This window comes from Photinus pyralis, unplaced genomic scaffold, assembly GCF_008802855.1.
Source record: "Photinus pyralis isolate 1611_PpyrPB1 unplaced genomic scaffold, Ppyr1.3 Ppyr1.4_LG4, whole genome shotgun sequence".
NCBI lineage: Eukaryota > Metazoa > Arthropoda > Insecta > Coleoptera > Lampyridae > Photinus > Photinus pyralis.
In genome coordinates, this window is record NW_022170511.1 from 46,995,985 (window position 1) to 47,009,443 (window position 13,459).

At 37.4% G+C, this 13,459-nt stretch overlaps 2 protein-coding genes across 2 annotated transcripts; one reads left to right on the forward strand and one right to left on the reverse strand.

The window, feature by feature from the left end:
- Positions 1-107: 107 nt before the first annotated feature.
- LOC116168651 lies at positions 108-7,587 on the reverse strand. The gene is made up of 5 exons (XM_031484586.1): positions 7,003-7,587; positions 1,491-2,341; positions 1,250-1,445; positions 1,044-1,202; positions 108-995 (listed from the first exon to the last, which is right to left on the reverse strand). The coding sequence occupies exons 1-5, from the start codon at positions 7,037-7,039 to the stop codon at positions 862-864; spliced, it is 1,377 nt and encodes a 458-aa protein (XP_031340446.1). The 5' UTR covers positions 7,040-7,587; the 3' UTR covers positions 108-861.
- A 3,138-nt stretch (positions 7,588-10,725) lies between these two features.
- LOC116169197 lies at positions 10,726-11,856 on the forward strand. The gene has a single exon (XM_031485227.1). The coding sequence runs from the start codon at positions 10,726-10,728 to the stop codon at positions 11,854-11,856; it is 1,131 nt and encodes a 376-aa protein (XP_031341087.1).
- Positions 11,857-13,459: the final 1,603 nt, after the last annotated feature.

Genomic DNA, 13,459 nt, shown 5'->3' on the forward strand with positions numbered 1-13,459 from the left:
CTCGGAACCAAATACTATGGCCATTGATTTTTTCGGGTTTATTTGTAGGCCGTGATCATTTGATGTTGAAAGCAAACTTTCCAGATCTTCATTAATGAATGTGTTCACATCTGCCATTTGATTAGGAGAAAAAGAAGTCAGTAGTTGCGTGTCGTCAGCAAAAAAGTGACTTTTGCAAAAACGAATTACCTTATGAAACTGGGAGGTATAAACTGTGTAAAGCAGCGGCCCTAATATAGATCCTTGTGGAACTCCTCTAGTAAGTGCCAGGGATTGTGATGTTTTTCCGTCTATAAATACCCTTTGACTTCTATCTGATGTAAATGATTCTAGAAGCAGCCGATCCTTTTGGCTAAACCCGATGTAGTGTAATATTGCAACTAAGAGAGGAGAGGAGGCAACATCTGAGGGATTCGCTAGATCCGAAAAAAACTAGTGTTCGCAAAAGACAAGGAGAAGGCGAGAAGAACCTGAAGGATAATGGAACGAACCCTACAAACAAAACATCTGAACCAGAAGGTAGATTTGTATGCTTGCTAGTGGAATCAAAGAATAAGATAAAGTGAGACCCTGTGCAATTAGTGCAAGGAGGGTTTAATTTTAGAAATCGAACGCCTTTTTATGTTTTTTTGTTAGTTTTTCGGAAATTAATATTTAGGGGATGCGTATTTTACCTAGAATACGTCATTTCGGATACGTTATGTGCACATACCAATACTAACCGCCATTTCTTCCTACTGGTAATTTATTTAAAAAAATTCCGTCCTTTTGGAGAAGCAAAAAGACAAGTAAAACGGAATTATTTTGAAAAGTTCTCATAAAACTATACAAAAATGAATAAATAACCTTCATTAAATTTAACTACATCATAGTATCAAAACTATTCTTCTTTCTTCTTTGAATTTTCCTAAGAATAAAGAAGGTGAGGCACGCGGCTATTACTAAAACTCCCACTCCACATGTGATCTCCACGTAATGGCGTACAAAAAAGTTTCCTAAAATATAAAAATTTCAATGCAAGTCATTTTTTAGTTTGCACAAACCTGCGGTTAAAAGTTTACCGCAATTTTCAGAAACGAAAACCGAAATGTAACTAATTTCTAATTGGATCTCATCCGTCACGTTTAGCGTTCTTTTACTGATATCTTCGAAGGTGGTTCCCAAGTTTACGCTGATGGACAGATCGGTGTGAAGGACCACAGCTGAAATTAAAACCGATAAGGTTTGGAGTTTGGGAGTCCGAGATTACCTTGTCGGTTTGTGGAATTGCGTACGTCAACACTGACCAACTCAACGCCGCACGATTTTTCGTAACAATGGATAAGAAATTCGGTTGTGACATTGTAGGCTTTATCGTTATCGGTTGCGTGGAACGCAATGCTTCCGTTATTCATTGCGTAACTCTCTGTACTTCCATGGGAGTGCGAAAGTTGAAGAGGTGTGCCCTAAGATTCGTGGTTAATTAATGTCGACCGAAACATCGAACTTACGTTCAAGACGGGTTGCATGGAGATGTTGAGCGAGATGCATACGTCTCCTTGGCCGTTGGTCAGCGCACCTAAAAATAAGGACCCGTCTCCGATGGGTCCCAAGTACGGTTTGGTGACAGGCATTGGATACGGTTCGCTCGTTACATTCGCCCGTTCGGAGAGCCACGCTTGCAAAATTCCTGATAGATTTGTGCTTGACGGTGAAGAAGTTTCGTTAGTTGGAATGTTAAAGGTGTCGTTGAAGATGTCATGATTCAGCTTATTAAATACATCTTCAGCTGTCGCAGTATGTGAATTGTTGAATATGTCGTCTGCTGTCTCGTTGTTTGAGGTATTGAATAAACTCTCGTCTATGCCATCAAATGGACCGTCTGTATTATCACTATTGTCGAAAACGCCTTCAGCGGTTTCATTATCCGAGCCATTGAATGTGCCATCTACTGTATCATTGAAATTTTCACCTGGTAGTTCAGAATCAGTCGTAAATTCGTCGTTTCCGTTATCGAGCCAGTCTATGTGTTCACCTTCCTCTTCTGTTGTGGTGGTACCATCAGTTGATTTATGAAGCTCATCGTCATTGTTGAGTTCTGCTTTTTCATCGTTTTGATACACTTCGGGTGTATTTTGTTCAGTTGTTTCGTTCTTGCCGAAAGGATTATCGTTTGGGTATTCCACGCTATCCTGGGATGTATTCGCGAGCGATAAGTTGCCGTCCAGGCCACTCCGTTGTGTCTGTCCATCATTTGTAGATGTTATTCCCTCAGTAAAGTTGGAAAAGCCCGATGAAACGGTTGAGTCGATTTGAGATGCGACCGTTTCTGTTGTGATGTCCACATTGGGATCGGCTAACACTGCAAAAAGACAAATATTAATTTATATTTTTTTTTCTTAATAATAAAAGTGTAGGTAAACAAATATAGGAAACGCCTGCATAAATAATAAAGTTGGCAGTGCGCATGCAACCAAAATTTTGAAACTGGCGTTACATTTCCTTTAATTCCAAATGCATATGTATCAAATTTCATTCAAATACCTTTATAAATAAAAAAGTTTACAATTCAGTCTATATAAATGGTCGAGATGCGAAAAGTGCACTCTGAATGTTGAATCGATTAGACTCATCTTTTGGAATTGCGTATTATAATGGTTAGAGCTATGCCCATATTGTATTTCATGCAATTCGGTTAATAACAAATAGAGATGTCAATTTAGTAGGTAGGTACATCAGAATCGAGGTAGGGACAGGGACAATATACATTAAAATTAATAATCAAATTAACAAATTAAGGAATGAACACTAGAATTTATTTAGCTGGATTACTTTACTGACTTCAACATTATGTGTTGGTGATCAGAGAATGTTTTGATCATTACATTTTCGAAATGGCATCATTAAATTTTTTATTTCATTGCGGAATTTGCTGCCTACTGGAAAAAAAAGTTCTTCGGGTTTCATTGATCGCGATTATTCTTTTATTGGATTTAATTAATTAAATCAAATTAAAAAATAAAAGAACTTGGTAGTTTAGTACCTAAAAATAAATAAAATTTGCGATACATCTGCAATTAAAAAACAATTCGATTACTTTTTTATATCGAAGTTGGACCATAAATACGGATTTAGAGGAGTGAGAACCATTTTTACTGCCGTACTAAACTCCTTAGCAGATTACAACATAAATAATTTCCTTGCAAATTTCAGAGAAATGTTTAATTACAATTGAGTATTCCCTACTGTCTAAATTACTTTTTAAACTAAAAAACTGTTTTTATTTTCCGCTCGTTTAATACCACCTACTAATCTAATCCGTTCCATTAGGAAATGCGATTGGGGTCTTTGATCGCACTCATTAAAAATTTTGTGACGATTACGTACAACCAAAATATTTTATTACCATATACTCATTGCATCAGATTATCTTGCCACCTACAAACCGACCACATTTAATGGAATTAGCATGCGATTTGGATCAAACTTTGATAAAACTGTACAAAAAAATTACTACGATCATTATAATTAACATTGTTAAATTTCTACGTGTGACAAATTTTAAATTCGCTAACTGCATGAAGGCTAAGCTAAACTTGTACTTACTGACAAAATCAATCACATTTAGAACTAGAACTATACACTTTATCATGATATTGTGATGTTGTCTTGAGACCTAAGTATCTTAACTGAAATTTAAATAGTTTAAAATCCGAATTATCGCACCATTGTTTGTATAGTTCTATTACCAAAAAGTTACAATTATACATCTTTCACAATTTGAAGATTTGCAATACAAGATTTTACTTGCTTAATTAGGTAGTCGTACTTGCATTCTTCATTTTTAATGAGTAAACACAGGATGTTTCACTTAATTTACATAATACCCTGTGATCATGTTGTATTCAAAGAAAAAATATTTTGCTGTTCCCATTGGCGTCAATTTAGCAAACGTAAATTGAAGATCGACATACAATCGAAATGATAACATCAAAGGGATCCAAGAATTGATTTGAAAGTGTAATAAAGTTAACTATAACAATACAAAACTTGGTTGGTTGGTTGGCCGGCGTCTGCAATTTCAATTTTCTCCCTAATTCACAATGGATGGATATGATCACTATAAATGTGGTTCTAGAAAGATTCGCCACGGAAAATTCGGAATATTCATCCCATGGAAAATTCGCCCTGAAAAGTTCCGGCCCTAAGAATTCGCTGCCACCGGAAATTTCTTAGCGCAAAGATTTGCCATCGAAATATTTGCCCTTAGAAAATTCGCACCCACCTTGGCCTATGGCTAAGATCAAAGTGTAGTAAAGTGTAGACCGGAATAGGGAGTATTCCGGTCTACACTTACTACACTTTACTACATTATCTCCAGGAATTCGCCCAAATGAAAATTCACGATCAGGAAAGTTGGAACCCAAAGGATTGCATTGACACTGTGCTCTGCGTATTGCGTAGTAGGCGTAAATTCACCTCAAGTTAAATCCGGTCATGGAGAATGCACCCCTATACATCCGGCCACAAAACAATTGAGGATTTCAATTGTTAATTAAAAAGAAATGTTGTACATACAGATGGGGCTAATTGTTTGGCTTATTGTATGACTAAAAGTTCACATAAACATACGTCCGTAAACGCTTAGTTACCGATCTACAGGGTGTTATAATTTTACACTTTTAAAGTTTTTTTTATATCTTCCGGTTTTTGAGATATTTATGTCAAATTTGGAAGATAAATTACGTTAAAGGGCTTACATCATTGGTCATTGTTAATGGTACTAAGAATCTGCAGAGTGATTTCAGAGGTTATATTCCATTTTCAAAACCCCTAAACTTTTTTGGTCTGCCGCTGGTAAACGGTCAGATAAAAAATCAATTTTGTTAATTCAGTTTAATATGACCCTGTTGGCCCTGGTTTTATTGGATAATCTCTTGTTTTTATTATTTTTGGCAGTTCTCATGATGGGACTGTATCTTGTGTTTGCACATTATGTTAAAATTAAACGTTTAAATTTAAAGTGTAGGGTGAAATTATAACACCCTGTAGACCAGTAACGAAGCGTTTGATGGACCTACGTTTATATGGCCTTTTAGACATAAAATAAGCCAAAGAATTATCCTCTTCCGTATGGACATCATATTTAGGATCACCCTATATACTAAGAATGATATTTTCAGTAAAATACTTTGTGTTATTCGCGAAAATTCGTTTAAGAACGTCGTTTTTTGGTTGAAAAATTGACAATTTCACTCCTCAACAGTTTGAAAGGTATTGACTTCCAGAAAAAAACCTTTATAGTTCATCTATTCATCCCCATTTCAACGAAACATTTTGGACCCACGAGAAACGCCGGCATCCACCCACACGGTAAAAGCTCGGCACAGGGTGAACCTTGAAGAAAAGTGTCAGTAGAATCTTAGTGTAAAGAATTTTTTTAATTAACTTATATTGATCTGTCATGGTATATTAAATAATGGTCTCGGCGAAAGGAACTGTTTTGTACCACCAACCACAGCCCTGCTCCTCGACCTTTTATCGTGATTGGTAATAATTCCTCATATCTCTAGAGCGGAGTGTCGCAAATTGTTATGCTATTATCTTTCTACGAACGTGAGTACGCTGAAAATTGTTCCATTTATTATCGAAGGGCCTAGGGGGGGAATGGCGGATTAAGACATTTGGGGGTCTGAACCACCAGCGGAATTTATCTATTTCATTATACATATAAGCCGGTCAACAAGGGTCAATCAATAAAAAGTTATGTACATGAAAATGTGTTGAGGAGGAGTTTTCTGCAGTGCAGTCACTCTTATCAAAAATAGTCAAAACACTACCACAAAAAAAACTAAATAAAAGTGAAGTGAAGAAGTGTTATTTCATCGCTGTCTAATTATTTCATATTTCATTCCCTATATTTTGTAATTTTGTAGCAAAGGTTAACCTGTTTGTATTTAGAGATTTAACTAATAGTCAAAGAGCATTTTTCAAACAATATGATTTCTAGTGTCTTTTCGTTCTATTAGTTTGATTGTAGGAATATTCCTAGCCCTACTGAAAAATTGGGACATGGCATATTGGTCCCCAAAGAAAAAGTCCACACACTTCCAGGACAGCTCGATCCCGCAATATTGCCATATCGTGATAATTTGTTAGTTCCCCTCATTCTACTTTATCTAATTAATTTGTTGATTATTACAAAGTACCTTCAAAATATGTTGATGACAAAATAGTTGGTTAAAGTACAACGGATCTAAAATATAATTTACTTACCTTATTCGAATCTAATTTGTTTCGGTCATACCATGTTGAATACTAGCCAATTAGTTACATTATTACCACTAAAATCAATCCTTTATGTAACATTTTGCTGTTTTCGTAATATCCGTACCTACCGCACAAACTTGCGCTTTAGAATTGAAAGGTATAGTCACTATACCTGGACGCCTAATCAAATTAGTGACAAGAAAAAAGTATTCAGCATGTTCTAAATTTTTCTCTAATAATCAGTTTTCAAATCAGTCCAAATGTTTTTGGCAATTGCCCCCTTTTAAAACGTCAATCTCGTTCGTTTACCCATGAGATACAAAACGAGATAGTAAAAATGGAAACCATTTACAGCTAGTCACACTGTAACAATATTCTTTAAGAAGTTAACAATGCTACCAGATGTTGTACAAATTCAGTAATAAATCCTGTTTATGAAAGGACCTTCTTCACTTTTATGACTTTAAGCTCTTAAGAAAAGGTGGAGACTTTGGTATCGTACATCCTCAATAAAAGCCATTGAATGACATTAATTTACTTATTAAAAACGTAAATCATCAACTTTTTGTTGCAAATAGATATCACTAAAAATTAAAAACCTCAAAAATTCAAATAAGAATGTATTACTTAATTTCGTAATTGACACTCACCGCTAAACCCAAAAATACAGAAGCACTTTAATTCAAAGATTGTTTCGCCTAGGTCTACTTATACTAATTCTAAAAAAGAACTGATGCGTGTATTTTTACTCACCTCTCCCCAAAACAGATATTATAAGTAATACAAACATCTTCTTGCTCACCAGCAGCACTAAGAACCAAGTCCAGTCACGAAGATACTGACACAGACACTGCACCCTTAAGTTTAAATCGACTTGCCTGTCTGCACTAGTAATAAACTACCCAAAAATTATAGAGTCCTCCGGTTGCCAAGTATACTGTTAGATTTATTTAAAAAACTTCAACAGGAAACTTTTCATTTAACAACAATACGCTCCTGCGAAGGTTACCAATTGAAATTGCTTACGTATCCAACAAAAACGTAGTTTTGATTGCATTTTGCAATTAAAATTTGTTGATAAACATTAATTTTTAATTATGTGTTCAATAATTTAATAATCACGTTACACTACTTTTAACAATGCCTCGATATAATAAACCCCATTACATGGCAACTACGCAAACGACGATGTGTCGAACAATTAACACGATTTTATTAATATTATTAATATCCAGAAAATTGATAAGAGTTTTTAACGAGAAATAACAATCAATAATAAAATTGTGGAATGTCGGCACAGTGATACAGTTTTTTTAATGTACCTACTGCACGAGTAGGGGACCTTCTATCCACGGAACTCTGATTGAATGTGATTTGAAAACCGCATTTCCGATTAAAATTCCGTCATGACGTAGTGATCGATTTATTATTATGTGCTTCTTATCGGATGCAAGAATGTGCAAGTTATTGCCAAGATATTTTCAGTGCAGAATTCTTTAATATTATCAAAATATCGCCGCCCCCTCCCCAACGCGACATTCACATTTTATTTTCACTGTCCGCATTTATCACGGGATTGATATGTATAAGAATGCAATTACTGTAATAATCCCATTTTTAATATGTTTTCGAGACATAGGACGTGCTCCTTTACAAACCCGGTTTACTTTTTGAAGATAAGCCCCCAAAACTGGATTGTATGTGCTATTTTACGATCTTGGATCTCTATTGAACATGCTTTCATAATTTTTGCATGAAGTCGAGGTTTTTGATTTCAAAAAGACACTGCCAAAGTGCCAATCCTCCAATTTTTTTCTTTCAAATTTAGATATCCATGCTAGACTCTGTAGCTTTAACAAAAAAAAAACAGGGCATGGCTTCAGTGGACACTTGTAAACATAAAATCTTTGTTATTACGAAAATAATTACCTGCCTGGAAGAGGAGAGTGTACATAAATAAAATAACCAAGAAAGGGCGTAATAGCATCCTTTTCCTTGGGTATTTTTGTAATAAAATCAGAGCTATAATCAAAAATGTATGCGTATTTAATTTTTTAGCGCATTTTCCAAAAGGTAATGAAAGTTATTGTCAGCATTTCATCCGTCTGTACCACTATTATTCCTCCAGTTTAAGCTTTTTCGTTGTGGCTTCTTTCTTTTACGTATTCCGTTACAGTTTTACAAGGGTTTATTCGAATAACAAATTTTGAATTATTCTTTCACAATTTTTTCTCTTACGCTGTACCTATTGTATAATAAATTAATAAGCATACGTAAATTACATAATATAATGCATTGTAAGTTCACAATCACATGAAAACAGGAAGTATTTTCAGGTTAATTAATTTATTAGATGGTAACCACATGATCATATCAATTCTGAATTAATATTACCCAAGGTCGAATTCGAAATATGCGAGAATGTTTAGTTAATGAGAAAAATTTCCATTTAAAAACGGCAGCGTTTCATCGACATATAGTCATTTTGCGCAAGTGGGAAGCAACACACACGTAGTGCAGATGGTTACTTATCCTGTTTCATTTATGAAATTCATTGGGTGCCCTTTTGGCGTTCTTCCCCCACATTCAAAAACCGAAAAGATTCTTATGAAAAAGTTCATAGGCTAATCTAGAAAATTTAAGAGCTTAGGTTAAATTGTATGGGAAAGACCGTTCAATATTGGTAAGTAAATGTTCATAGGAGAAGGGTAAACTAGATCGCTTCTAAGAAGAGTTATTTTTTACTACTTCTGGTTTACCATCACCGTCGTTTCTTAGCCAATTAAATAAATCCTTTGTCAAAGAATACGCGGTTACTAACATTTTTGACACATTTAAAGGTCTAGGTGAATGGTTTGGTGTAGAAACCGACAGAGAACCCCACCAAGTAAATGAAAAATAGACACAAAAAGCCAGCAAGTAGACGAGAATGTCAATGAAAACTACAAGAATGTCGGTGATTACAAATTTGTATATGCCGTAGTGAAATCCGTCATTTCACGAAAAGTCTATGTATTTCGTGAAACGCTGACAATTTGATGTGTGTGGTAGTTTTCCATCTCCTTCCAGATCGATCTCGTAGCGAAAGGGGAACTCAAACCCTTAACTCCAGAAAGCACACTGTCCCAAAATTTCACAAAATTACTAATCTTTTCGTGAAATGACGGATTTCACTAAAAGACTACACGACATATACACTCTTCACCTAAACAATAATTAGGTCCATTAAATTGAAAGTTCTCTTTATTGAAATCGGAACAAATTAACTTTATATGTAAAATTAAATTTGGCTCAGTATCAAATCCAATAATTCGAGTGGGGGTTTTCCTTCAATACATACAATACAGAAACGGTTTCAACCTCCAACAGTCTTTTTAAGAAACTACTTGTATTTTACTAAGGGCAAGTATTGCCCTAGGTTACATACCTATGGCGTGGAGGGACGTAAAAGTCGTATTCATACCCAAACCTGGGCGAGACTCCTACGCCCAGGCTAAGTCGTTTAGACCCATCAGTCTAACGTCATTTCTCCTAAAGTTGTTAGAGAAACTTATTGATAGACACATAAGGGATGAGGTACTGGGGTCCGAACCCATTAGCAAACACCAATGTGCCTATCAACCAGGAAAATCCTGTGAACTGGCTATCCACAGAGTTGTGGATGCAGCTGAAAGAGCGATAGCTAGTAATGAGGTGGCTCTAGGGGCGTTTTTAGACATAGAGGGGGCGTTTGATAACACCAGTCTAGAATCGATCAACATGGCTATAGAAAGCAAGGGAGTACACACTACCATTAGTAGATGGATACATACCATGCTAAAACATAGGAATATTACAGCCTCGCTTAACAACGACTCGGTAGTGGTCCGGGCCGCTCGAGGATGCCCGCAGGGGGGAGTTCTTTCTCCTCTGCTGTGGTGTTTAGTGGTGGACGGACTTCTGAGGAGATTAAGTGAGACGGGATATACTACAGTTGCATATGCTGATGACATAGTGATTGTGGTACGCGGAAGATTTGAGGAGACCGTGTCAGCAGTGATGCAGGGAGTTTTGACTCTGGTGGAAAAGTGGTGTAGAGAAGAGGGCTTGTCTGTTAATCCAACAAAAACAAACCTCATTCTCTTCTCACGTAGAAAAGGGCCGACAAAGCTAAAGGATATAGCAATGTACGGCACCAAGCTACAGTTAGTGAGAGAAGGGAAATACTTGGGCGTCACGTTAGACCAAGGGCTTACCTTCAAATCACATCTGGAGAAAATAGCGAACAAAGCCACAAAGTCCCTGTGGGCCTGTAGGCGAGCGTTCGGAAGCAAGTGGGGCCTATCGCCAAAGATGACCCACTGGATATACACTAAAATGATTAAACCAGTCATTACGTATGCGTCACTGGTGTAGTGGCATAAGACCTTCACCCAGAAGAACATACAGGCACTTACCAAGGTGCAGCGCAGAGCTTGCCTTGGAATTACGGGGGCAATGAGAACGACCACTACTGCAGCTATGGAGACTCTCTCGAACTTACCGCCACTACACCTAGTAGTTAGGGCGGAGGCGCTCAGAGGGGCATACCGGCTGAGAGTCAATGGCGAGGAGAGATCGTCAAGGGTGGGACACTCGCTCATCTTTGATGAAATCTCCAGGCATAAAACCCTCGGTATGATATCCGAGAGAATAACCAAAACAGTTTGTCTCACAAAACTGTTTAAGACGGCAATCCCCACTCGATCCGACTGGGAGGACAATTCCAGTAAGATAAAACTGAATGGAATCGTATATTACACAGATGGCTCGAAAACTAAGGAGGGCACTGGCTGTGGAGTGTACGGAAGCAATGGACAGGGCTGCAGAATCTCTGTAAGCCTAGGACAAAAAGCAACCGTGCTTCAGGCTGAAGTATATGCAATCTTGACTGCAGCTTCTCGACTATTAAAAGAGAACTTTAACAGAAAGAAAATCTTTATAGTTACAGACAGCAAAGCAGCGATTGCAGCATTAAACTCATATGTAGTAGATTCAGGACTAGTCCTTGAATGCACTGAAGTGCTAAACGCACTAGGCAGACTTAATACAGTAACGCTAGTGTGGGCACCTGGGCACGCGGGAATCGCAGGAAACCAGGTCGCTGACGAACTTGCGAGAGCGGCAAGCGCGATACCACTCGTAGGACCCGAACCGGCCTGTGGGATTACATATAACACAGCCAAAAAGGAGATACAAGCGAAACTCACAAAAGAGCATTGCAGACATTGGTCGGAAATTCCGGGACAGAGTCACTCCAAGATCTTTCTGGAAACCCCAAACGAGGGGCTAGCATCATCCATCTTAAAGTTAAGTAGGATGAAGATCAAACTTGCAACAGAGATGGCCACAGGCCATTGTTGTTTGAACAAGCACCTGCACAACATGGGACTGACTGACAGCCCTCTATGCAGGGGCTGTGGTGAGGAAAGTGAAACACCACACCACGTTATCTGCCTATGTGAAGCATACACAAAGGCAAGAGAACGCCTACTTGGAAACGAGAAGATTACACAAGAAGAGGTAGCGAAGATTCACCCTACCAAAATCCTGGACTTTATTAAAGATACAGGTATTCTTGAGGGGTAGAGAATACTGGGGAGCACAATAGACCAAAAGGTCGCGGTGCAGGAACCGAATGGGACCACCCCGAGAACAAATAATAATAAAAGAAACTACAAATCAAAATTCTCCTTATTAAGTGTTTTAAGTCTCTCAAATTTATGGATTTCTCTTAAAGATATACAACCCCTTTATTTGACATGGATCAGTAAATATTACAGTACCGCGCAAGGTAACGAATGCTGAGGATACAATAACGATGTAGGAACACCCTATACGTACATCGACGATGACGTATAAGTTGTATCAAGAAACCTCTCTAACGGATACATTTTTTTCTATTAATGACCACGGATACGACTGTCCTCGAAAGGAAGTTTTCACGAAGGGTTCACTCCTCTGGTGTCCAATTCAATGGTACAAGCAAGCGACCTTCTAAAATTAGGTACTGAGTTTCGCTAGATTAATTTAGTTTCGGCAAAGGAGAAATTTGCCGCACTGCAACTGGGCCCACATTTACACTTACTAATTTTAGGGTTACGAGTTCCAACAAAGTTTAACCCTTTTTGGGGGAATATTTCGAAAGAAATTCCTCTTATGTGATGGTTCTGTCCGTACATCTGTTCCTCGCTGAGCGTCAAAAAATTCCTCTATTGAAAATCGTATGCGATTTTTCGTATCTTGTTTCTTTACAATGTCGACGTACTTTATTGAGGAATTGATTTACAAATGGTTAGTTTGCTATAACGCAGATATACTGACGCGTTTTTTTTAGTTTGTTCTTCATCACGCCTGGCTGCCTGGAATGTGTTTCTTTCTGCGTGGATAAAACTGATGCGTTAGAATTTATTTACTTCACAGATTTTAGTCTTGTAATGATAAGTAATAAAACTCCCGTTGTTATATTTTACGTTTCAAAGACCAATACCGGCCGCGACGACAATTGATCAAATCTAGTTCAAATGTTATTAAGCGTGCCGCACTAATAACAACGGAATTCCAAAACGTACCTAGATCTTTTCTAAATTTTACCAGGAATTACGTAATACTGTTGGATTTACTGTGATCAAGACGGGAATTAATTAACAACTCTAATTTTTAGAGTACACATCGATGACGCTGGCAGTCAAAACTCGAATGCATCCCAAAATCTTCCCCAAAACTAATTCGCACTATATTTTTAGTAAATACTCTCCCTTTTATTCGCGTCTTTAAGAATTAAAAAATGTTTGCATTTTGTCCGTCTGTTCGTTCGTCCGAACCCACTACTGCGGTTTTGAACTGCTCTTAGAGGATTGTCTTTGTTTAAACAATATTTAATCTCCAAATTGTTAGTAGCCAGCGCTGTCAATATTTTATTAAAAGACAAATTGTTTAAAATGGCCACATTACAAGAATAAAGGAGATTTTCGACAAGTAGCCTGTGTCCGTTACTACCCTTCCATCCGGACTACGACTACCAGTTAAGTCTTTCTTCGTTACGAGTTGTAAGATTACTTCCCGGTGGTAGTTCATCCCCTTATCCTTCTATCTGATTGTCATAAGTTGACAGTTAAGCCTACCTCTACCCAGGTCCCGGGCTACATTTAGCTCAACGCCCCCGTAACAAAGGATTATAATAGTTAAATTG

Coding starts and splice junctions, on each gene's coding strand:
- LOC116168651 (XM_031484586.1), bottom strand. CDS start 7,039: ATGTTTGTATTACTTATAATATCTGTTTTGGGGAGAG. Junction 2,342..7,002: donor AATATCTGTTTTGGGGAGAG/GTGAGTAAAAAT, acceptor GTCTTTTTGCAG/TGTTAGCCGATCCCAATGTG. Junction 996..1,043: donor CGGTAAACTTTTAACCGCAG/GTTTGTGCAAAC, acceptor TTTATATTTTAG/GAAACTTTTTTGTACGCCAT.
- LOC116169197 (XM_031485227.1), top strand. CDS start 10,726: ATGAGAACGACCACTACTGCAGCTATGGAGACTCTCTCGAACTTACCG.